Below are 26,944 nucleotides of genomic sequence, written 5' to 3'. Positions count from 1 at the left end.
TCTTGAAATGAATGCTAACATTGTATTTGCTTCCTCGCCACAGACTCGACCTGCAAATTAACCTTAGAGAATCTTTGCTTTTATTCCTTCTACCAAAGTGCAAGACCATTCACTTCCCAGGGCTGTATTCCGTCTGCCATTTCTTTGCCCATTCTCCTAATCTGTCTAAGTCCTTCTGCAGACTCCCTGTTTCCTCAACATTATCTGCCCCTCCACCTATCTTTGCATCGTCTGCAAACTGAGCCACAAAGCCATCAATTTCATCATCCAAATCATTAACATATAATATGAAAAAAAAGTGGTCCCAACACAGACTCCTGTGGAATAAGACTAGTCACCGGCAACCAATCCGAAAAGGATCCCTTCATTCCTGTTCTTTGACTCCTGCCAATCAGCCAATCTTCTAACCATGCTATTATCTTTCCTGTAATACCATGGGCTCTTAACTTGTTTAGTAGCCTCATGTGTGGCACCTTGTCAAAGGCCTTCTGAAAATCTAAGTATGCAACGTCAACTGTTTCTGCTCTGTCTGTCCTGCTAGTTGTTTCTTCAAAGGATTCCAACAGATTTGTCAGGCACGATTTTCCCTTAAGAAAACCATCCCAAATTTGGCCTATTTTGTCATGTGTCTCCGAGTACCCTGAAACCTCATCTTTAATAACTGACTCCATCTTTCCAACCACTGGGGTTAGGCTAACTGGCCTATAATTTCCTTTCTTCAGAATCTCTCCTTTCTTGAACAGTGGAGTGACATTTGCAACTTTCCAGTCTTCCAGAACCATGCCAAAATCTATTGATTCTTGAAAAATCATTACTAATACCTGTACAATATTTTCAGCTACCTCTTTTAGAACCCTGGGGTGAAGTTCATCTGGTCCAGGTGACTTATCTACCTTCAGACCTTTCAGTTTCCCAAGCACCTTCTCCCGAGTAATAACAACTTCTCTCACTTCTGGCTCTTGGCACTCTCAAACTTCCGGCATACAGCTTGTGTCTTCAAGAATGAAGACAGATGTAAAATATTTATTCAGTTTGTCCACCATTTCCTTGTACCTCATTACTATCTCTCCAGTGTCATTTTCCAATGGTCCAATATCTACTCTCCCCACTCCTTTACCCTGGATATATCTGAAAAACTTTTGGTCTCAATTTTGAAATTATGGCTAGCTTACCTGCAAACGTCATCTTTCCCCTGTCAATAGTGTTTTTAGTTGCCTAGGATTGTGAGGTCAGGAGTCTATCTTATTGTACTAGGGGGTTGTTCAGCCTTAAAATAGCAAGATGAAAACTGCCCTTAATGGTTTCAGTTAGATGTTAATTAAATCTTTTCTCAGTTTCATTCCAGGCAAACCATATGTAAGCTGTGCAGGTGGTCTGATGCAGAAGGGTTTGAATAAATGCAACTTTGCATGGGTAATACAAAGCTGGGTGCTGGTGCAGACTGAGGAGGATGCAGAAGGGCTTCAGGGGATAATATTCTGCTTAAGAGAATGAACAGGGAGGAATTCAAGGTAGAAAAATTGTGAAGTCTCTCACTTTGCTCACTTAAATGGTGAGAGGCCTCATCAAATAGGTAACAGCTCAAAGGGACCTGGGTGTCATCGTACATGTAACTGAAGCAAACATACAGGTTCAGCAAGAAATCAGAAGGCAACTGATATGTTGGCCTTTATTGCAAAAGGGATTGGAACACAGGAGAAGAGATGCTTTCATCCGATTATTTTGGACTCTGATGAGAAGGCATCTTATCAGCAGATAGGTCTCCCCACATACCTGTGATACACGCAAACATTCAAAGTTCAAAGTAAATTTATCACCAAGGTGTATTGTCACCATGTACTACCCTGAGATTCATTTTCTTGTGGACATTCACAGTAGATATGAAGAAACACAATAGAGTCAATAAAAACAATAATGCAGCCCACTAACTTCCAGCACCAAGAGATTTCACCTCTGAGAGGGGATTACACAGCCCGAGCCTACATCCCAGGGGCAAGATTTCTCTGAAATGTACAAAATTCTTACGGTGCTTGACAGGGAAGATGCAGAGTATGGGGTTCTCCATGATCTTACTGAATGGTGGTCAAGCCCGGGGGTACTCAATGAGCTCCTTCTGGCCCAGCTGCATTGCATAACTCATGTTACTTATTCTGCGAACACGTTACACCACATCCATCATGGAGAGGTTGATTTCATTCACATGTGCAATGCCTGAAGGAATTTGGCATCACACCTTCAATGAGACAGGACTGGTGAATATTCTGACTGCTGAATGTGGCGGTGAGGGTGATGGAGCAAATCACACCATATAGTCATCTGACTCAACTAATTATCTCAATATCTCAGTTATTCTTCATGATCTCCCCCTCCCCTCGGTCAGGATCACAGACATAGAAACAGGCCCTTTCGCCTAATCTGTCCACATGTTCCAAATAACCTTCAGGAGCTAGTCCCATTTGCTTGCATTTGGCCCACATTGTTCTTAACCTACCCTGTCCATGAACCTGTCCAAATGTCTTTAATGTTGTACTTTTACCTGCCTCTGGCAGCTCGTTCCACATACCTACCACTCTCTGTTGAAAAGATTAGATTAGATTAGATTATGAGGACACTCAGTCCTTGTTTATTGTCATTTAGAAATGCATGCATTAAAAAATGATACAATGTTCCTCCAGAGTGATATCACAAAAAAAAGGACAAACTGAAGACTAACACTGACAAGACCACATAATTATAACATACAGGTACAGCAGTGCAAAGCAATACCATAATTTGATAAAGAGCAGACCATAGGCACAGTAAAAAAAAGTCTCAAAGTTCCGATTGACTCCTGATAGTCCCCGATAGCAGGTGGCAGAAAGGAGAAACTCTCCCTGCCATAAACCTCCAGGCGCCAACAACTGTCGATGCATTGGAAGCACCCGACCACAGCCGACTTTGAGTCCGTCCGAAAACTTCGAGCCTCCGACCAGCCCTTCGACACCGAGCACCATCTCTGCCGAGCGCTTCGACCCCGCCCCGGCCGCCGAGCAACAAGCAAAGCCGAGGACTCGGGGCCTTCCCCTCCGGAGATTCTGGATCACACAGTAGCAGAGGCAGCGAAAAAGGCATTTCAGAAGTTTCTCCAGATGTTCCTCCGTTCTCTCACGTCTGTCTCCATCAAATCAGAATTGTGCACGGCACCCTACTCGACAGATTACAGATATCACCACTGGAGTGGCCACGCCGCCATCTTCTCCTCCTTTAAATGGCCCCTCAGGTCCCATTTAAACCATTCTCTTCTCACCTTAAAAGACTGTGACTATCTCTGTTCCTCATAACTTTATAAACCTCTATAATGTCACTCCCTCAGCCTCCTCAACTCCAGAGCAAAGTCCTGACCTACCCAGTCTCTCTTTATAACATCTATTGACCCATCCAGCCTCTCTGGATAACTCACCTATGCACCTGTTCCTAGAACATCCTCTTGGTGGTCCAACCCAGTTCTCAATGACAAAAACACACAAACCTATGGCTGCAGTATCCGGGATGAGGACCACATTCACAAAGTAAGCAGTTCTTCATCGACGATTCTGCCCCATCCTGTTACCAAGCAGTGGTCAGTAGTGGTCATCATAATGCAGTGACCAAGGACTGTAGTACCTGATCTTTCTGTACCGCTCGCTGGACCATCTCCACTGTATTGTTGTACACCATCTGTAACCACTTTGGCAAAGAGTCGCTGAACCATTTGTGGAAGTCACTCAGTGGAAGGGAATCTTCACTGGAAAGACAAAAAATCAAGTGGTTACACAGTGAGCTGAAATACAGAGGCGCTAAGATCATTTCTCTTGGCTGCTAATTGAGAGTTTTGACAGATACAATTGTTAAAATGAAGACATGGTTTTGTAATGGTAGCACAGCAACAAATAATTGTGCTGCTCATACTGGTCAACATTCATTAACCCCTTCATTCCCAGAATCATCCTCATTGTTGGCAGGAACATCTCTGACTCCATCACACTGAGCACTGGATCCCCACAAGGCTGTGTGCTTAGCCCATTGCTGTTTACACTGCTAACACATGACTGTGCAGCCAGATTCAAGGAGAACCTGATCTTTAAATTCGCTAATGATACCACAGTGGTGGGGCTCATCAGCAAAAATGATGAAACAATGTACAGGGAGGAGGTCAAACACCTAGAGAGCTGGTGCAGTGATAACAACTTGATGCTTAATGTCACCAAAATCAAGGAGATGATCGTTGATTTCAGACGGTCTCAGCCTGAGCACACGCCCCTCAGCATCAGCGGCTCCACAGTGGAGAGAGTGGAAAACATCAAGTTCCTTGGGGTACAGATCTCGGACAATCTCACCTGGTCCAGGAACACCACTGGGATCGTGAAATGGGCCCAGCAGAGATTGCTCTTTCTGAGGAAGCTTAAACAAGCATCACTCCCCACTAACATCTTAACTACATTCTACAGAGGCGTGGTTGAGAGTGTGCTGACCTTTTGCATCACAACCTGGTACTCTAGCTGCAGTGCTGTCGACAAAAAAGCCTTACAGAGGGTGGTTAGGGGAGCAGAGAAGGTTATTGGGGTCTCCCTACCTTCTGTCCAAGACCCCCTTCAGAGTCGATGCCTCCAGAAGACACGGTACATCATTAAAGACCCCTCACACCCTCTCCATGAACTGTTTGTTCTTCTGCCATCAGGCAAACGTTACAGGAGCATCAAAACTAAAACCACAAGGCTACTAAACAGCTTCCTCCCACAGGCAGTCAGACTGCTAAATAGCTGCTCCACCTGACTCTGCTTTGGACACTTTTAACTTGCACTGGACACTTATAACTGATTTTAACTGACATGTGGCTGTTGTGTTTTACTATTTATTGTTATGTTTATTATTTAGTGTTGTGTTTGTTATGTTATGATTGCACTGCCCCTGAGAAACGCTGTCTCATTCTGCCCCGCAGAGCTGATGTACGGTTAGAATGAATCTTTTGAATCTTTTTTTTGAATGAGCCTCCTCTGGATTTTCTCCAATGACAACACATCCTTTCTGAGATCTGAGGCCCAAAACTATTGACAGTACTGCAAGTGCGGCCTGACTAGTGTCTTATAAAGGCTCGGCATTATCTCCTTGCTTTTATATTTTATTCCTCTTGAAATGAATGCCAACATTGCATTTGCCTTCTTTACCACAGACTCAACCTGTAATTAACTTTCTGGAAGTCTTGCATGCGGATTCCTAAGTCCATCTGCACCTCTGATGTTTGAATTTTCTCCCCATTTAGGTAATGGTCTGCACTTTTGTTCCTTTTACCAAAATACATTATCATACATTTCCCAACATTGTATTCCATCTGCCACTTTTTGCCCATTCTTCCAATTTGTCTAAGTCCTGCTGTAATCACATTGCTTCCTCAGCACTACCTACCCCTCCACCTATCATCGTATCATCTGCAAACTTTACCACAAAGCCATCAATCCCATTATCTAAATCATCGACAAACAATGTGAAAAGTAGCAGTCCCAATACCGACCCCTGAGGAACACCACTAGTCACTGGCAGCCAACCAGAAAAGGCCCCCTTTATTCCCACTCGCTGCCCCCTCCTGCCTGTCAGCCATTCCACTATCCATGCCAGTATCTTTCCTGTAATATCATAGGATTTTATCTTGTTAAGCAGCCTCATGTGTGGTACCTTACCAAATGTCTTTTGAAAATCCAAGTAAATTACATCCACTACCTCTCCTTTGTCCACCCTGCTTGCTACTTCCTCAAAGAACTCTTAACAGATTTGTCAGGCAAGATTTCCCTTTACAGAAACCATGGTGACTTTGACTTATTTTATCATTAGACTCCAAGTCTCTCGAAATCTCATCCTGAAAACTGTCAGCCCCGAGGGCGCGGACTGCGACAGTTCGAAGTACATTTATTACCCGAAGAATGCAGACTGTGACTGCCGACCATCAGCATACAGACAGAGAGTGCACACAGTGAGAGCGTGCAGACTGTGTGTAATATCTGTCTCCACTGGATGAATACACACACACCAAAAGAAAAAATACACGTGATAAGACTGTAAGACATAGGAGCAGAATTAGGCTATTTGACCCATCGAGTCTGCTCCGCCATTCAGTCATGGCTGATTGTTTTTACCCCTCCTCAACTTCACTCCCTGGCCTTCCCCTCATACCTTTTGTTGCCGTGTCCAATCAAGAACCTATCAATCTCTGCCTTAAATACACACAATAACCTGACATCTATAGTTGCCTGTGGTAACAAATTTCACAAATTCACCAGCTTCTGGCTAAAGAAATTTCTCTGCATCTCTGTTTTAAATGGATGTTCCTCTATCCTGAGGCTGTGCCCTCTTGTCCTGGACTCCCCCACCATGGGAAACATCCTTTCCACATCTACTGTCTAGTCCTTTTTACATTCGAAAGGTTTCAATGAGATCTCCCTCATCCTTCTGAATTCCAGCGAGTACAGACCTAGAGCCATCAAATGTTCCTTGTATGATTACCCTTTCAATTCCTGGAATCACCCTCGTGAACCTCCTCAGAACCCTCCCCAATGCCAGCACATCTTTTCTTAAATGAGGAGCCCAAAACTATTCACAATACTCAAGGTGCAGCCTCACCAGTGCCTTATAAAGCCTCAGCATCACATCCCTGCTCTTGTCTAATCTGTCTAAGTCCTTCTGCAGCCTACCTCTTTCCTCAGCACTCTCTGTCCCTCCACCAATCTTGGTATCATCTGCAAACTTGGCAACAAAGCCATCCATTCCATCATCTAAATCATTTATATGCAGCATAAAAAGAGGTGGTCCCAGCACCAACCCCTGTGGAACGCCACTAGTCACTGGCAGCCAACCAGAAAAGGATCCTTTTATTCCCACTCACTGCCTTCTACCAATCAGCCAATGCTCTAACCAACCCAGTAACTTTCCTGTAATACCATGGGCTCTTAACTTGGTAAGCAGCCTCATGTGTGGCACCTTATCAAGGGCCTTCTGAAAGTTCAAATATACAACATCCACTGCATCTCCTTTATCTATCCAACTTGTAATCTCCTCAAAGAATTCCAGCAGGTTTGCCAAGCAGGATTTTCCCTTAAGGAAACCATGCTGACTTTGTCCTATTGTGTCCTGTGCCACCAAGTACTCCATAAACTCATCCTTGTCAATTGACTCTAACATCTTCCCAACCACTGAGGTCAGGCTAACTGCTGATAAACAGATTGGAATTGCTGGCTAACTGCACAAGCCGTCAGATCAACGTGTTCTTGTTTGGAGGACTCACTGTCCGAGGATATATGTTCTGGATGGACCTACCTTGGTGAAAGGTAAATTTGTTGATGCAGGAGCTGTTTGAGTTTCTGGTACAACTGGTAGAGACCCTCAATAACTGCCTTGGTCCTGCCACCTCCAGTGCTTATCACTTGTTCCTGAAGATCCTCAGCCACCTGATGATAAACAAAATCACATTGAAAAATCAATATTGCTTCTAAAATGCACACATCTTCCTCCAGTCTTCTGTTGGACTGATGACATAGAGCCTGCCAAATGTCCTCCACAGAGCCAGTGATTACCAAAGGTCAGCATTTAGTTTGAGTTGTGTCACAACTCACAGATACATGCCTGTCTTCACTTCTGATCCAGACTTACACAAGCTTTGTGGAGCCAGTACTCCAGAACATTTTGTTTTTCTTGGGTGAGTGTGCTGAAGTTAACACATTTTTGTCGAAGAGCAGTGAACTGAGCACAGACCAGAACCAGAACTAAAACCAGACACCTTTGGTCTGTACGGCCCCGTTCGACAAGAACTGCAAGCTTGGGAAATTCTGTCCTTCAAGCCTGCTTCAATACCACTTTTGATACTGATTGATCCATTTAATCTCTAATACTTCATTTAACAGAAGTATTGCCAGAGGCCAGAAGCACCACCAACATTACACAGTCATTGAATATTTTGAAGGGTGAGATTTTTAAACAGTGGAGGGTAATGAGAAGCCAGCAGGAAAGTGGAGCTGAGACTGAGGGTACATTGTTCCAGGCCCTGGCCTGGCTCCTCCTGCACCAACACACCCTCTTTACGTTCAATGAGTGTAACTATAAATGAAGGAAGTGGTGTCTCTGGCTCTTCCCCTTCATCAGGACAGAGAAAAGTTACAGATGTTTCACCCATGCCAGACACAGGTAGGTGTGCAAAAACAGTGTTATGCTGTAAATTCCAGGGACTGAGGGAAGTGAGATCTGAGCTGGAGGTCCCAGCATGGTGGTGGGGGTGGTGGTGAATGAACATACCAGAGAAACAGCCAGAACAGTAACAGGCAGCATCTCCACGTAGAGCCAGTTGTTACGCTAACATTACAGAAAGTTCTGAACTCTCTTAGAGGTACACATTGCAACCAACACAGCTCTCCTGGGATAAAATCATAGCTACCCACTCATCAATAGACCTTAACCAATGCAGTAAAATTTATCAGTTCTAATGCAATTTGCCTCATACCTAAGGTGTCTAATCCCAAAACTAACTTCACCAATTCGTTCTAATCTCAGATAATGATCAGCAATGCTTGTCAGTTCTTCCATTTCTGAACTCTATTGAACAATTTGCATAGTACATTGACAAGTTGTGACCAGGGGTGCAGTGCTAGCCGGAGCACACCGGAGCCTGTACGGTACATCTTTAAGAAAAAAGCTGAAATAAGCTAATTAATTAGGTGCCACCCAGGGTGATTTGAGTATCTCAGAAACTGCTGATCTCCTGGGATTTTGACTCACAACAGATGCTGGAGATTACGAAGAATGGTGCCAAAAACAAAAAAAAACATCCAGCAAGTGGCTGTTCTGTGAGCGAAAACATCTTGTTAAATCCACTAGCTGGATTTCTTTTGTTTTTGGCACCATTCTTTGTAAACTCCAGAGTCTGTTGTGCGTAAAAATCTCTGGAGATCAGCAGTTTCTGAGATACTCAAATCACCCTGGGTGACACCTAATTAATTAGCTTGTTTATTTTGGCTTTTTTCTTAAAGACGTGCTGACCGCTCTCCGGCTAGCACTGCACCACTGGTTGTGACAAAAGGGCTAATTCACTTAGTCAATGGCTTATTTAATTCACTGAGAAGGGTGAGTGGTGTAAGGTGTACATGAATCTGAACCAGTTAATTCAAGTCTAGTCAACTCCAGGTATTGTTCTTTCCCAGAAATGGATTGACTGGCAATCCTCAAACTCTTCGTCAATGGAAGAGTTAATGAAGGGACAAAGATTCATTTGGTGTCGTTGATAAATATTCCGATCCCACATTCCCTGTTTTCTTATTATGCTTGGAAAAGGGCTGCTGACAAGAGTGCACACAGTCCTATCCAGCAGGCAGCAAGGATTGACATAATTAAATTCATTCTTACCAACTTCTGGATCTGCAGATAGGTGATATTGAATAGGTTGACTTTAACAGTGCTGTGGAAAAAAAAGCACCACAAGTTACGAGCACTCAAGCATCATAATGGAATAAAAAGCTGCCCAACTGCTACTAGTTACACTTGCAAATTAGTTTTCATCAGAAAGCGCCAATGAGTTGAAGGTATGAGGTGGCGCCAAAAGCAAATAGATAATTAATCTACAAAATTATGTCCCTAATTGCATCAAAAGCCACTAATGAAGACTCACTGACATCAGAGCAGGCTCTCGCGTACACTTCCTTACGATCATTGGAGTTTAACAGCTAGTGCTCTGTGATTCACAACTGATTAAGCAATGCATAGAACCTACCCTGTGAAAATCTTCAAACGCTTTTTCCGGTCATTTGCAAGGTCAGTATTCAGCTGATCTATAAGCAACACCAGGGATTTCACATTTTCTTCCTCGGTCTGAAAAAGGGTATGAAGTTCAAATTTTGAATATTTTCATAAATTAGTCATTAATGAGGTATCTAAGTAGAACCAAATCTAAATCAAAATGGATACCAGGTATAGTTTATAACTGGTATACGTCAAAAGAGGGTGTGACTAAGAGAGAAATCAAAGTTACAAAGTATTCTGTGAATGAGTGCGGCACGTCAGTGTTATGAGAATGAAATTAGTTGGGGGTCCCACTCCTGACCCAGTGTTTGGGGGTGTGTGTGTGTGTGTGTGTGTGTGCGTGTGTCCGTCCGTCCAGATTACTGATTCTCCTGCTAGCCCTCTCTCTCCAGCCTGACACGTAGCAAATGGATGGGGGGGTCCAAAAAGAAAACAATTAAGATTCTTATCAAAATTTCACCTCACCTGGAATGATTGTGTCTGTCATCACTCCATCTTTTCAGCTGTGATCCAGAAAAGAGGATTACCAGTAAAAGCAGGTAATTTTCAATCAGTGTGCATATGGATTAGTCAGTGGCCCTCAGAGGAAATCTAAAGCCTCTGGGGTCTTTGTGGCTGTGAGTGTACAGAGTATCAAGAAGGGAGAGGGATAGTCTTATTATACATGTAGGTACACACCAGTGGAAGTGAGAGGTGACAGAGACAAGAGACGTAATTATACTGCAGAGACAGCTTCGAAGTTCAAAGTAAATTTATTATCAAAGTACATATATGTCTCCAAATATTACCAACATTTATTTTCTTGCAGACGTTCACAGCAAAACAAAGAAGTACAATAAAATCAATGAAGAACTACACACAAAGACTGACAAGCAACCAATGTACAAAAGACAAATCGTGCAAATACAAACAAAGACAAATAGTAATAATAATAATAATAATAAATAAGTGGTACTGAGAACACGAGTTGTAGAATCCTTGGAAGTGAGTCCATTGAGCAGTGGATGTAGTGTACCTGTACAGGTATACGGATTTCAGTAAGGCATTTGATAGGGTTGCCCATGCAAGGTTCATTTAGAAAGTAAGGAGGCATGGGATCCAAGTGGACATTGCTTTGTGGAGCCAGAATTGGCTTGCCCACAAAAGGTAAAGAGTGGTTGTAGATGGTTCGTATTCTGCATGGAGGTCGGTGACCAGTGGTGTTCCACAGGGATCTGTTCTGGGACCCCTCTTTGTGATTTTTATAAATACCTGGATGAGGAAGTGGAGGGATGGGTTAGTAAGTTTGCTGATGACACAAAGGTTGGGGGTGTTGTGGATAGTGTGAAGGGCTGTCAGAGGTTACAGTGGGACATCAATAGGATGCAGAACTGGGCTGAGAAGTGGCAGATGGAGTTCAACCCAGATAAGTGTAAAGTGGTTCATTTTGGTAGGTCCATTTTGAAGACAGAATATAATATAAATGGTAAGACTCTTGGTAGTGTAGAGGACCTGAGAGATCTTGGAGTCTGTGTTGACAAAACACTCAAAGCTGCTGTGCAGGTTGACAGTGTTATTAAGAAGGCTTATGGTGTGTTGGTATTCATAAACCATGGGATTGAGTTCAAGAGCCAAGAGGTAATGTTGCAGCTGTATAGGACCCTGGTCAGACCCCACTTGGAGTACTGTGCTCGGTTCTGATCACCTCACTACAGGAAGGATGTGGATACTATAGAGAGAGTGCAGAGGAGATTTAGAAGGATGTTGCCTGGATTGGAGGGTGTGCATTATGTGAATAGGTTGAGTGAACTCCTTGGATCGATGGAGGATGAAAGGTGACCTGATTATAAATAAGATGATGAGGGGCATTGATCATGTGGATAGCAAGAGGCATTTTCCCCAGGGCTGAAATGGCTAACACAGGGGGCAGAGTTTTAAGGTGCTTGGAAATAGGTACCAAGGGGATGTCAGGGATAAGTTTTTCACACAGAGACTGGTGAGTGTGTGGAATGCACTTCCGGCGGCGGTGGTGGAAGTGGATACAATAGGGTCTTTTAAAAGCCTGTCAGATAGATGGAGCTTAGGAAAATAGAGGGCTATGCTTAGTTGTGTTCAGTGATCAGTTCAGAGTTGTGGTGAGTGAAGTTACCCATGCTGGTTCAGGAGCCTGATGCTTATAGGGTAATAGCTGTTCCTGATTTCGGTTCTTTCTGGAAATGGGACCTGTTCTCAGGGCTTCATGACTGGCTGCTTTTTGATATGCCAAGGACGCGGCCTGGAAGACTAGCGCGCCTTCCGGGTGCCGGATTTTGTGGCTCTGGAGACGGACGGACTCCAGGTCAGTGCCACCGCCTGGTGCGTTGTGTGAGATGGAAGATTGAAAGCAGTGAGATGGCTGTGGCTGTGTGCCCAGGGACCCGAGTTCTTTGGGCAAAGAGCTCGGAAAAAATGATGCAACAGACTTTTAACACATAAATCAGCGAATTGTTTTGTTATGTCTCCCCTCTCACTGTGAAACGGGGACATCGCTTTTTCCCTTATTAGGGAGAGAGGGAGCCTGCGGTATGTCGAATACCGGGTGAACGAGTACACCTTGGGGTACTGCAAGTCTCTGTCTTTATTGATGCTTTGCTGCACGCTTGAGTGCTCAGCGGGGGTGCGGATGCTTTTTTGCTGGTGGGGGGGTAGCATTGCTTTGCAGCTGCTTACGCGTGGGAGGGGGGAGCTGGGGGGGCCTTTGGAGTTCTGACCTTTAACTGTCATTCATTCTTTGGGGCACTCCTCTTTTTGTGGATGTTTGCAAAGAAAAAGAATTTCAGGATGTATATTGTATACATTTCTCTGACATTAAATGTGCCCATTGAACCTGGTAGTGAGGGACCTAAAGTGCCTGTACCTCCTTCACATTTTTAGCAGCAAGAAGAGAGCGCAGCCTAGATGGTGGGGGTGCTTGATAAGGGATGCTGTTTTCTTGTGGCAGCGCTCCTTGTAGATGTGGTCAATGGTGGGGAGGCCTTTACCCGTGATGGACTGGACTGCATCCACTACTTTCTGTAGACTTTTCCAGTCAAGGGCATTGGCGTTTCCATACCAGGCTGTGATGCTGTCAGTCAGGATACCCTCCACTGTGCATCTATAGAAGTTTGTCAAAATTTTAGTCACATGCTGAATCTGCACAAACTTCTCAGAAAGTCATAGAAAAGTCCAGTACAGAAACAGGCCACTCGGCACATCTAGTAGAGGCGTTGCATGCTTTCTTTGAAATAGCATTTACGTGCTGGTCGCAGGACAGGTCCTCTGAAATGACAGGCATCCGTTAGTCTCCTGAGACCATGGATTTGCGCCTTGGAAGGTTTCCAGGGCGCAGGCCTTAGCAAGGTTGTATGGAAGACCGGCAGTCGCCCATGCTGCTTCTCCCCTCTCCACGCCACCAATGTTGTCCAAGAGAAGGGCACCAGGGCCAATACAGCTTGGCACCGGTGTCGTCACAGAGCAATGTGTGGTTAAGTGCCTTGCTCAAGGACACAACACACTGCCTCAGCTGAGGCTCGAACTAGCGACCTTCAGATCACTAGATTGATGCCTTAACCACTTGGCCACGCACCAACACATCTGAAATGATAAGGCCCAGAAATTTAAGGTGACTGATCCCCTCTACCTCTGCTCACTGGCTCATGGAACCCCGGTTTCCTCCCCCTGGAGTTAATAATCAGCTCTTTCATTTTGCTGACATTGAGTAAGAGGTTGTTGTTCGGGCACCATTCGGCAAGATTTTCAAACTCCCTCCTACATGCTGAGTTATCACCACCTTTGATTCAGCCTACGACAGTGGTGCCGTCACAGTGGAGCTGTGCTTAGTCCCACGGTCATAGGTATAAGGTGAGCAGAGCAGAGCAGGGCAGGGCAGGGGGCTAAGCACACAGCCTTGTGGTGGACCTTTGCTGATGGAGATTGTGGAGGAGATGTTGTTGCCAATCTGAACTGACTGGAGTCTGCAGTGAGAAAATCAAGGATCCCATTACACAAGGAGTATCGAGGCTTAGGTCTTGAAGCTTATTGATTAATCTTGAGGGGATTAATCCAAATAGCAAATTGTAGTCAATGAAGAGCATCCTGATGTAAGCTGTTCAGACGTTGCAGGTTTCAGTGAAGCGGCCCCTGCTGTTGATCAGCTGTGACAGGAGGTAAAACGGAGCAGATCCAGTCACTCCTCAGACAGGAGTTGACAGGTTTCATGACCAACCTTTCATCACAGTGGCTGTAAGTGCCACTGTACAGGGCAGGTTACCACGTTCTCCTTGGGCACCGTATTGAAGCCTGCTTGAAGTAGGTGGGTACATCAAACCGCAGAAGCAAGAGGTTAGAAATGTCAGTAAACCCTCCAGCCAGTTGAATAACGCAGGTCTTTAGTGCTCAGCCAAGTTCATTGCCTGGGCCAGAGGTTTTCTCAAGGGTTCATCATCACGAAGGATGCTCTCATGTTGGCCTCAGAGACTGAGGTCATAGGGTCGTAGGCAGCTTGTATTTTGTCACAAAAAGCAATTATAAGAGGCAATTAGATTAGATTAGATTAGATTATGAGGACACTCAATCCTCGTTTATTGTCATTTAGAAATGCATGCATTAAGAACTGATACAATGTTCCATCAGTATGATATCACAGAAACACAGGACAAACCAAGACTAAAACTGACAAAAACCACATAATTATAACATATAGTTACAACAGTGCAAAGCAATACCGTAATTTGATAAAGAGCAGACCATGGGCACGGTAAAAAAAAATGTCTCAAAGTCCCGATAGCCCCAACTTCTCACGCAGATGGTAGAAGGGAGAAACTCTCCCTGCCATGAACCTCCAGCGCTGCAAACTTGCCGACGCAGCACCCTGGAAGCACCCGACCACAGCCAACTCTGAGTCCGTCCGAAAACTTCGAGCCTCCGACCAGCCCTCCGACACTGAGCACCATCTCTGCCGAGCGCTTCGACCCTGCCCCGGCCGCCGAGCAACAAGGAAAGCCGAGGACTCGGGGCCTTCCCCTCTGGAGATTCTGGATCACCCAGTAGCAGTGGCAGCGAAACAGGCATTTCAGAAGTTCCACCAGATGTTCCTCCGTGCTCTCACATCTGTCTCCATCAAATCAGGATTGTGCACGGCACCCTACTTGACAGATAACAGATATTCATCACCGGAGTGGCCGCTGCGTGCTGCCATCTTCTCCTCTCATCTGGGAGCAAAGCCTTGTCATCATAAATGTTACTTGGTTTTACTTTGTGGGAGGTGATAGCACTCAAGTCCTGCCACAGCTGTCGAGCATCCTTCCGTGATCCAAGTTTGATCTGGAATTGCCACTTCTCACATGAAATAGCTTTCCAGAGATCATACATGGACCTCTTGTAGGTTTGCCTCATTTCTGCCCATGTTGTCCCTGTCTTGGGAAAGTGTGATGGGCCAATGTAGATGAAGTTTATTCTGTATGTAATCACACAGTGTTTTCACACTGACAGGAAGAGATTGCACTGACTGCATCAACAGGGTACTGTAGATAGAGCGCTTCTCTACATTTTGAACCTGAAATGTTGATTGTTCTTTTTCTTTCCACAGACACTGTTTGACTGGCCAAGTTCTTCCAGCACTTCTGTATATTTGACCCGACCTTGGGAGTGTGTTTGATGGGACTAGGTTAAATGAACTCTATGGCCCATCACTGATGTTGGGACTGTTACTGGACATAAAAGTACAAAGAATCCCAGTGCTGATATCCTCCCACCAGAGCAGGAAATGCTGTAAACCTAATGTACCTTTATCATGGGCTCCAACAGCTGCTTCTGGGCGTAATACCACTCGGAGGTTCCAGCCTGTAGTAGAGGAGGAAGAATGTTCACGGTTCAGTCTCCAGCGTCAACACTCCATTTCCCTCTTGCGTGAGCAGTGACGCAAACTTCAGAGCCACTGCCCACACAACAGAAACCTCAGCCCACACTGCCTAATCCAGTTGCTGCAAGGTGTATATTAAGACAGGGATTTTAACATTAGCTCAAATTTTATCAATAGATGGCAGTTTCATTTTCACCAGCTACAGAGTCACAGAAGTTTACAGCATAGAAATAGTCCCTTGAGTGGACTAGATCCATACTGACTGTTTGCCCACCTACACTAATTCATTAGGTCTGTATCCTTCTGTGCTTTGTCTATTAAAATGCCCAGCTGTATCTCTGAAATGTCGTGATTGTGTGAAGAAGGCGGCTTACCCCTTTAAAATTCCCCTTTCTCACCTTAAGCTGATGCCCTCTTGCTTTAGATATCCTTACTGTGGGAATAAGATTGACTAGATACCCTAACTATGCCTCTTATGATTTTATATACCACTTTCAGGACACCCCTCAATCTCCTTGCCTCCAAGGAAAAGAAACACAACATTTCCAATCTCTCCCAGTCCAGGCAAAATTCTCTGCACTCTCAACACATTCTTCCTATAATGTTATGAGCAGCACTGCATGTAATGCAGTCTGTACAGTGTTTTATGAAGTTGTACATAACATCCCAACTTTAGGCAGTGTTGCAGAAGCAGAGAATCTGCAGGATTTAGACAGATCAGGAGAATGGGCAGAGAAGTGGCAGATGGAATACAGTATCGGGATGTGTATGGTCTTGCACTTTGATAGAAGGAATAAAGGCATGGACTATTTTCTAAACAGGGAGAAAATTCAAAAATCAGAGGTGTGTAATGCTCTGGGAAAGGTTTCACTGCTAATGTAATGGTTTATCTGTAGTTGCAGTGTTTGGGTTATGACTGGAGATAACAGGGGCTTTGGAATGTGCACCGTCCAATGAGGGGAATGTTTTTCTTTCTTGTGTGCCTGAGAGCGAGGTATTCACGGTCTTTTGTTCGGCGGAAGATGGAGAGAGAAGATGCCAGAATGGAGAGGTTGTAGACTGCAGGATGGAGTGGACTGGGAATGGGGTTGGGAGTCGATGACGCCTGAGGGAAATCGATGGAGAACTAGTGGACGGGAAAACCGTGAGTTCCACGGTGCACTTACATTAAAATGGGTCCTTCTTCTTCTTCTTTTCTTTACTAACCCTATAGTCACATTAAGAGTTATAAAGCTCAATCACTTAATTGCATACGGTGGTACTGATTTGTAATGGGGTAACATATCTCGCAGCATCCACACAAACGAGATTTCACACGTTTGGCGGGGCCGGAGACTGTCACGCCGTCAGCCAAACCCAAGGGTTGCAGGTGCAAAGGGATTCTGGAATCCTTGTGCAGGATCCCCTAAAGGTTAACTTGCAAGTTGAGCTGGTGGTAAGGAAGGCAAATGCAATGTTAGCATTCATTTCGAGTGGACTAGAATATAAAAGCAAGGATATGATGCTGAGGCTTTATAAGGCAATGGTCAGACCACACGGTGTACTGTGAGCAGGTTTGGCGCCCCTTATCCAAGATAAGGTATGTTGGCTTCGGGGAGCATCCACAGCAGATTCACGAGAATCATTCTGCGAATGAAAGTGTTATATTAGAACATAGGACGTAGAATAGTACAGCACAGTACGGGCCCTTCGGCCCACAATGTTTTGCCAACCCTTAAACCCTGCCTCCCATATAACCCTCCACCTGAAATGAGGAGCGTTTTGATAGCTCTGGGCCAATACTCACTGGAGTCTATAAGAACAAGGGGGATTTCATTGAAACCTATTGAATATTTAAAGGCCTGAACAGAGTGGATATGGAAAGGATACAGGTTTAAGAGGACACAGGTTTAAGGTGCTGGGGAGTAGGTACAGAGGGGATGTCAGAGGTAAGTTTTTTACTCAGAGAGTGGTGAGTGTGTGGAATGGGCTGCTGGCAACGGTGGTGGGGGCGGATATGATAGGGTCTTTTAAGAGACTTTTGGATAGGTACATGGATCTTAGAAAAATAGAGGGCTATAAGTAAGCGTAGTAATTTCTAAGGTAGGGACATGTTCGGCACAACTTTGTGGGTCGAAGGGCCTGTATTGTGCTGTAGGTTTTCTCTGTTTCTATGGATGTTTCCTAGACTGGGTGATTCGAGGACCAGAGGGCACAGCCTCAGAATAGAGGGACATCCATTTAGAACAGGGATGAGGAGGAATTTCTTTAGCCAGAGGGAGGTGAATCTGTGGAATTCTGTGGAGGCCAACTCATTGAGTATTATTAAAGTGAAGGTCGATAGGTTCTTGGTTAGTTAGAGTGTCAACGGTTATCGGAAGAAGGCAAGAGAACGGGGTTGAGAGGGGTAATAAGTCAGCTGTGTTGGAATGGCGGAACAGCTCTGATGGGGTGAGTGGACTAACGCTGCTTCCATGTCTTGTGGTCTTATATTCTGCAGCCTGATCTACTCAGGGCAAGTGTGCCATTGCCTTCTTCACCAGTCTATCTACCCATGTTGCCACATTCAGGGCACTCCTAGAGCTCCCTTTTCATCAGCAACCCTTTCAGACATGATTGTCAACTTGTGAATTATACCTTAATGGCATCAACAATTCTGTCATGGAGATCGGGAACCGATGAGCAAAGTTTGTGGAAAGCCTTCATTTTACAGATCTGTACCAGCACCCTGCAGAGGAAAGGGCGAAATCCAGTCAGTGAGATCCAGGGGGACATATCACGGTCAGTTTCATTTTACCACAGCACCAGTCACCCCCACCCCCTCAGGCCCAGACGCAGAAAAAGTCTCCCACAACCCAGGAATACTGACTGTTTTTACTTTCCATGACTCCTCCTAATGAAACAAGTTTTCCCTACATTGAAAGCAACACACCCAAAATGCAGGAGGAGCTCAGCACATCTATTCCACATTGGTATTAGTATTGTTTTCTTATTGTCACAAGTACTGAGAGAGTGAGAGGCTCGTTTCGCATTCTGTTCATACAGATCGGATGGCTACATAATGCATTGAGGTAAAACACCAACAATACATAACAAAGTGTAACAGCTACAGAGAAAGTGCAGCACAGGTAAATGATAAGGTGCAGTGTGGTAAAATGTGAAGCCCAGAGACTGATTGAACGTGGTAGACCACACATACAATCCTGTTCATGCACACAGCCACACTCGTTTACACTGCTCCCTCAGCCCGTGCACACTCCAGTATTTCCACAACACTATAGAAAAAAAAATTGAAAAGAATATTCCAACAGCGGTAAAAATAATTACATGTCATGTCTGCCTTTAATATTTGATACATTCTCTAAAGCATTCTGATATAGACACTGAGATTTAAACAAATGGCAGTTTCCCAGTTCATGGTAAAGACAGAGAAATGAGAACAGGAGTGATGCTGATATTTAATGCTTTAAATACAGTCCCCAGTGGGACTCACGTTCAGCAGCTTATGTTATTCTGGTACATATAGCATTAACACACAGGGGATCGCGTCATGGGGGGGGAAGCAGTGTTGTACAGGGGATCGCGTCATGGGGGGGAGTGGTGTTGCACAGAGGATCGCATCATGGGGGGGGGAGCGGTGCTGCACAGGGGATCCAGGCTTGGCTACAGAGGGAGTGGGGAGTGATACGCAGGGGAGCAATCACTGGTACAGTGTTAAACATGGGGATTCACCACTGGGACCGTGTTTAGACTGGGAAGTCTCAAACAGGGTTTTAATCCCTGGGGTGTGTTGACAGGGCGTAATGCACAGCCGTACATTGAGAGGGAAGCTGTAATGTCTCTGGGGCAGATGTGCAGTTACAGAGTCTGCTGAGGCTTTGGAATAGGTTGGCTGTTGAAAGGGACATTAGAGTAGGTAGCGATGATGACAAACCTGAGCAGGGACTGCTGGTGCTCAATTGATTTGGGGTCGGAGATTGGAAAAACCTCCCTGTACTTCTGGGTGAGTGAAAGTCCATAATCCAGGAATGATGTGAAAGACTCTGCCAATTCATCTTGCTGTGAGAAAAATATAAACCAAGACGTGAATGTGAAGGTAGTGGCCACTTTAAGAACCACAACACTTAAGAACCCATTTTATGAGACAGCGACATGTTGCAAAGACAGAAATCTATCAACCTGTCCACTATCTGGCAGAAAGTGAAGTGTTCATGCAAAAGGACTGTGCATTTAAACCCCATCTTCGCCACCATCCCTCGTGTTTCTATGGTCCCCAGTGTTAGTCCTTGCTAAGGGAATCGAGACCATATCAAGCATTGGTGGATGCAGAATAAACCTTAGGTGTAAAACTTCCCCCGATGTCATGCCTCAATCTTCACATCTCAGGATGAGTGTACCATTTCATGAGAATACCCCAGAGTATTGTACACATGTACTCTCCAGGTACGCCCTCCTAGTTCATGACCACTTGTACACGCGCTCCATTCTCAGTGTACCTACACCCTCACCCTGTCCATTCTCAGTGTCTCTACACACTCACCCTCTCCATTCTCTGTGTATCTACACCCTCACCCTGCCCATTCTCAGTGTACCTACACTCTCACCCTCTCCATTCTCAGAGAATCCACACACCCACCCTGTTCATGCTCTGTGTATCTACACCCTCATCCTGTCCATTCTCAGTGTACCTACACTCTCACCCTCTCCATTCTCAGAGAATCCACACACCCACCCTGTTCATGCTCTGTGTATCTACACCCTCATCCTGTCCATTCTAAGTGTGTCTACACCCTCACCCTGTCCATTCTCTGTGTATCTACACCCTCACCCTGTCCATTATCTGTGTACCTACACCCTCAACCTGTCCACTCTCAGTGTATCTACACCCTCACCCTCTCCATTCTCAGTGTGTCTACACCCTCACCCTGTCCATTCTCAGTGTGTCTACACCCTCACCCTGTCCATTCTCAGTGTAACTACACCCTCACCCTGTCCATTCTCTGCGTCCCTACACCCTCACCCTGTCCATTCTCAGTGTATCTAGACCCTCGCCCTGTCAACTCTCAGTGTATCTACACCCTCAACCTCCCCATTTTCAGTGTATCTACACCCTCACCCTGTATACTGTCTGTGCATCTACACCCTCACCCTGTCCATTCTTAGCGTATCTACACCCTCATCCTGTCCATTCCCAGTGTACCTACACCCTCACACTGTCCATTCTCAGTGTATATACACACACACCCTGTCCATTCTCAGTGTATCTACACCCTCAACCTCCCCATTCTCAGTGTATCTACACCCTCACCCTGTCCATTCTCAGTGTATCTACACCTCACCCTGTCCATTCTCACTGTATCCACACCCTCACCCTGTCCATTCTCAGTGTATCTACACCCTCACCCTCTCCATTCTCAGTGTATCTACAACCTCACCCTGTCCATTCTCAGTGTATCTACACCCTCACCCAGTCCATTCTCAGTGTACCTACACCCTCACCCTGTTCATTCTCTGTGTATCTACACCCTCATTTCTCCATTGTCTGTGTATCTACACCCTCAAACTCCCTATTATCAGTGTATCTACACCCTCACCCTGTCCATTCTCAGTGTATCTACACCCTCAACCTCCCCATTCTCAGTGTATCTACACCTTCACCCTATCCATTCTCTGTGTATTTACACCCTCACCCTATCCATTCTCTGTGTATTTACACCCTCACCCTGTCCATTCTCTGTGTACCTACACCCTCATCCTGCCCATTCTAAGCGTATCTACACCCTCGCCCTGTCCATTCTCTTTGTGCATGAAAACCCTCACCCTGTCCATTCTCAGTGTATCTACACCCTCCCCCTGTCCATTCTCAGTGTATCTACACCCTCACCCTGTCCATTCTCCGTGTATCTACACCTTTACTCTGTCCATCCTCTTTGTCTACCAACACCCTCACCCTGTCCATTCTCAGTGTATCTACACCCTCACCCAGTCCATTCTCAGTGTACCTACACCCTCACCCTGTTCATTCTCTGTGTATCTACACCCTCACCCAGTCCATTCTCAGTGTACCTACACCCTCACCCTGTCCATTCTCTTTGTGTACCAACACCCTCACCCTGCCCATTCTCAGTGTCTCTACACACTCACCCCCTCCATTCTCTGTGTACCTACACCCTCACCCTCTCCATTCTCAGTGTACCTACACTCTCACCCTCTCCATTCTCAGAGAATCCACACACCCACCCTGTTCATGCTCTGTGTATCTACACCCTCATCCTGTCCATTCTAAGTGTGTCTACACCCTCACCCTGTCCATTCTCTGTGTATCTACACCCTCACCCTGTCCATTATCTGTGTACCTACACCCTCAACCTGTCCACTCTCAGTGTACCTACACCCTCAACCTGTCCACTCTCAGTGTATCTACACCCTCAACCTGTCCACTCTCAGTGTATCTACACCCTCACCCTCTCCATTCTCAGTGTGTCTACACCCTCACCCTGTCCATTCTCAGTGTGTCTACACCCTCACCCTGTCCATTCTCAGTGTAACTACACCCTCACCCTGTCCATTCTCTGCGTCCCTACACCCTCACCCTGTCCATTCTCAGTGTATCTAGACCCTCGCCCTGTCAACTCTCAGTGTATCTACACCCTCAACCTCCCCATTTTCAGTGTATCTACACCCTCACCCTGTATACTGTCTGTGCATCTACACCCTCACCCTGTCCATTCTTAGCGTATCTACACCCTCATCCTGTCCATTCTCAGTGTATCTACACCCTCACCCTCTCCATTCTCAGTGTATCTACAACCTCACCCTGTCCATTCTCAGTGTATCTACACCCTCACCCAGTCCATTCTCAGTGTACCTACACCCTCACCCTGTTCATTCTCTGTGTATCTACACCCTCATTTCTCCATTGTCTGTGTATCTACACCCTCAAACTCCCTATTATCAGTGTATCTACACCCTCACCCTGTCCATTCTCAGTGTATCTACACCCTCAACCTCCCCATTCTCAGTGTATCTACACCTTCACCCTATCCATTCTCTGTGTATTTACACCCTCACCCTGTCCATTCTCTGTGTACCTACACCCTCATCCTGCCCATTCTAAGCGTATCTACACCCTCGCCCTGTCCATTCTCTTTGTGCACGAAAACCCTCACCCTGTCCATTCTCTTTGTGCACGAAAACCCTCACCCTGTCCATTCTCAGTGTATCTACACCCTCCCCCTGTCCATTCTCAGTGTATCTACACCCTCACCCTGTCCATTCTCCGTGTATCTACACCTTTACTCTGTCCATCCTCTTTGTCTACCAACACCCTCACCCTGTCCATTCTCAGTGTATCTACACCCTCACCCAGTCCATTCTCAGTGTACCTACACCCTCACCCTGTTCATTCTCTGTGTATCTACACCCTCCTTTCTCCATTGTCTGTGTATCTACACCCTCAAACTCCCTATTATCAGTGTATCTACACCCTCACCCTGTCCATTCTCAGTGTACCTACACCCTCAACCTCCCCATTCTCAGTGTATCTACACCTTCACCCTATCCATTCTCTGTGTATCTACACCCTCACCCTGTCCATTCTCTGTGTACCTACACCCTCATCCTGCCCATTCTAAGCATATCTACACCCTCGCCCTGTCCATTCTCTTTATGCACGAAAACCCTCACCCTGTCCATTCTCAGTGTATCTACACCCTCCCCCTGTCCATTCTCAGTGTATCTACACCCTCACCCTGTCCATTCTCCGTGTATCTACACCTTCACTCTGTCCATCCTCTTTGTCTACCAACACCCTCACCCTGTCCATTCTCAGTGTATCTACACCCTCACCCTGTCTAGTCTCTGTGTATCTACACCCTCACCCTCTCCATTCGCAGTGTAACTACACCCTCATCCTCTCCATTTTTAGTGTATCTACACCCTGACCCTGACCATTCTCAGTGTATCTACAGCCCAGCCTCTCCATTGTCAGTGTATCTACACCCTCACCCTCTCCATTCTCAGTGTATCTACACCCTCACCCTCTCCATTCTCTGAGTATCTACACCCTCACCCTCTCCATTCTCAGTGTATCTACACCCTCATCCTGTCCATTCTAAGCATATCTACACCCTCACCCTGTCCATTCTCTTTGTGCACGAACACCCTCACCCTGTCCATTCTCAATGTATCTACACCCTCACCCTCTCCATTCTCTGAGTATCTACACCCTCACCCTCTCCATTCTCAGTGTATCTACATTCTCACCCTGTCCATTCTCTGTGTATCTACACCCTCACCCTGTCCATTCTCTTTGTGCACGAACACCCTCACCCTGTCCATTCTCAGTGTATCTACACCCTCACCCTCTCCATTCTATGTGTATCTACACCCTCACCCTCACCATTCCCAGTATATCTACACCTTCACCCTCTCCATTCTGTGTATCTACACCCTCATCCTGTCCATTCCCTGTGTAACTACACCTTCACCCTCTCCATTCTCAGTGTATCTACACCCTCACCATGTCCATTCCCTGTGTACCTACACCCTCTCCCTGTCCATTTTCTGCGTATCTACAACCTCACCCTCTCCATTCTCTGTGTATCAACACGATCACCCTATCCATTCTCAGTGTATCTACACCCTCACCCTGTCCAATCTCAATGTATCTACACCCTCACCCTGTCCATTCTCTGTGTACCTACACCCTCAACCTGTCCATTCTCTGTGTATCTACACCCTCACCCTGGCTATTCTCAGTGCGTCTTAACCTTCACCCTGTCCATTCTCTATGTACTTACACCCTCAACCTGTCCATTCTCAGTGTATCTACAACCACACACTGTCCATTCTCTTTGTGTACCAAAACCCTCACCCTGTCCATTCTCAGTGTATCTACACCCTCACCCTCTCCATTCTCAGTGTATATATACCCTCACCCTGTCCATTCTCAGTGTATCTATACCCTCACCCTGTCCATTCTCAGTGTATCTACACCCTCACCCTCTCCATTCTCAGTGTATCTAAACCCTCACCCAGTCCATTCTCAGTGTATCTACACCCTCACCCTCTCCATTCTCAGTGTATCTACACCCTCACCCGGTCCATTCTCAGTGTATCTACACCCCCACCGTCTATTCTCTGTGTATCTACACCCTCACCCACTCCATTCTCAGTGTATCTACACACTCCTCCTCTCCATTCTCAGTGTACCTACACCCTCACCCTGCCCATTCTTAGTGTATCTACTCCCTCAGCCTCTACATTCTCAGTGTATCTACACCCCAGCCTCTCCATTCTCAGTGTATCTACACTCTCACCCTCTCCATTCTCAGTGTATCTACACCCTCACCCTCTCCATTCTCAGTGTATCTAAACCCTCACCCTGTCCATTCTCAGTATACAAAGACCACACCCTGTTCGTTCTCTGTGTATCTAAATCCTCCTTTCTCCATTGTCTGTGTATCTACACCCTCAACCAGTCCATTCTATGTAACTACAACCTCACCCTCTCCATTCTCTGTGTATCAACACGATCACCCTATCCATTCTCAGTGTATCTACACCCTCACCCTGTCCAATCTCAATGTATCTACACCCTCACCCTGTCCATTCTCTGTGTACCTACACCCTCAACCTGTCCATTCTCTGTGTATCTACACCCTCACCCTGGCTATTCTCAGTGCGTCTTAACCTTCACCCTGTCCATTCTCTATGTACTTACACCCTCAACCTGTCCATTCTCAGTGTATCTACAACCACACACTGTCCATTCTCTTTGTGTACCAAAACCCTCACCCTGTCCATTCTCAGTGTATCTATACCCTCACCCTGTCCATTCTCAGTGTATCTACACCCTCACCCTCTCCATTCTCAGTGTATCTACACCCTCACCCTCTCCATTCTCAGTGTATCTACACCCCCACCGTCTATTCTCTGTGTATCTACACCCTCACCCACTCCATTCTCAGTGTATCTACACACTCATCCTCTCCATTCTCAGTGTACCTACACCCTCACCCTGCCCATTCTTAGTGTATCTACTCCCTCAGCCTCTACATTCTCAGTGTATCTACACCCCAGCCTCTCCATTCTCAGTGTATCTACACTCTCACCCTCTCCATTCTCAGTGTATCTACACCCTCACCCTCTCCATTCTCAGTGTATCTAAACCCTCACCCTGTCCATTCTCAGTGTACAAAGACCACACCCTGTTCGTTCTCTGTGTATCTAAATCCTCCTTTCTCCATTGTCTGTGTATCTACACCCTCAACCAGTCCATTCTATGTAACTACACCCTCACCCTGTCCATTCTCTGTGTTTCTACACCCTCACCCTGTCCATTCTCAGTGTGCCTACACCCTCACCCTGTCCATTCCCAGTGTATCTGCACCCTCATCCTGTCCATTCTCAGTGTATCTACACCCACACCCTGTCCATTCTCAGTGTATCTACAGCCTCACCCTGTCTATTCTCTGTGTATCTACACCCTCACACTCTCCATTCTCAGTGTATCTACACCCTGACCCTCTCCATTCTCAGTATACCTACAACCTCACCCTGTCCATTCTTAGTGTATCGACACCCTCAGCCTCTACATTCTCAGTATATCTACACCCCAGCCTCTCCATTCTCAGTATATCTACACCCTCACCCTCTCCATTCTCAGTGTATCTACACCCTCGCCCTGTCCATTCTCAGTGTATCCTCACCCTCACCCAGTCCATTCTCAGTGTACCTACACCCTCACCCTGTTCGTTCTGTGTATCTACAACCTCAACCTCCCTATTCTCAGTGTATCTACACCCTCACCCTGTCCATTCTCAGTGTGTCTACACCATCACCCTGTCCATTCTCAGTGTATCTACACCCTCACCCTGTCCATTCTCAGTGCATCTACACCATCACCCTGTCCATTCACAGTGTATCTACACCCTGACCCTGTCCATTCTCAGTGTATCTACATCCTCATCCTGTCCATTCTCAGTGTATCTACACCATCACCCTGTCCATTCTCAGTGTATCTACACCCTCACCCTGTCCATTCTCAGTGCATCTACACCATCACCCTGTCCATTCACAGTGTATCTACACCCTGACCCTGTCCATTCTCACTGTATCTACATCCTCATCCTGTCCATTCTCAGTGTATCTACACCCTCACCCTCTCCATTCTCAGTGTATCTACACCCCCACCGTCTATTCTCTGTGTATCTACACCCTCACCCACTCCATTCTCAGTGTATCTACACACTCATCCTCTCCATTCTCAGTGTACCTACACCCTCACCCTGCCCATTCTTAGTGTATCTACTC

General features: G+C 45.9%; 1 protein-coding gene across 3 annotated transcripts in view; it reads right to left on the bottom strand.

The window, feature by feature from the left end:
* Positions 1–26,944, bottom strand: part of unc13d (unc-13 homolog D (C. elegans)) — a 205,838-nt gene that overhangs the window by 62,921 nt on the left and 115,973 nt on the right. For all 3 annotated transcript variants that reach the window (XM_072242643.1, XM_072242641.1, XM_072242642.1), the window contains exons 14-20: positions 19,563–19,687; positions 18,266–18,356; positions 15,574–15,630; positions 9,764–9,861; positions 9,400–9,451; positions 7,324–7,454; positions 3,643–3,763 (exon numbers count right to left, since the gene is read on the bottom strand). In XM_072242643.1, coding sequence (XP_072098744.1) covers positions 3,643–3,763; positions 7,324–7,454; positions 9,400–9,451; positions 9,764–9,861; positions 15,574–15,630; positions 18,266–18,356; positions 19,563–19,687 — 675 coding nt within the window. The remainder of the gene's footprint in view (positions 1–3,642; positions 3,764–7,323; positions 7,455–9,399; positions 9,452–9,763; positions 9,862–15,573; positions 15,631–18,265; positions 18,357–19,562; positions 19,688–26,944) is intronic.

Source organism: Mobula birostris, chromosome 24 (genome assembly GCF_030028105.1).
Source record: "Mobula birostris isolate sMobBir1 chromosome 24, sMobBir1.hap1, whole genome shotgun sequence".
Classification (NCBI taxonomy): domain Eukaryota; kingdom Metazoa; phylum Chordata; class Chondrichthyes; order Myliobatiformes; family Myliobatidae; genus Mobula; species Mobula birostris.
This window is presented reverse-complemented; position numbering and strand designations above follow the sequence as displayed.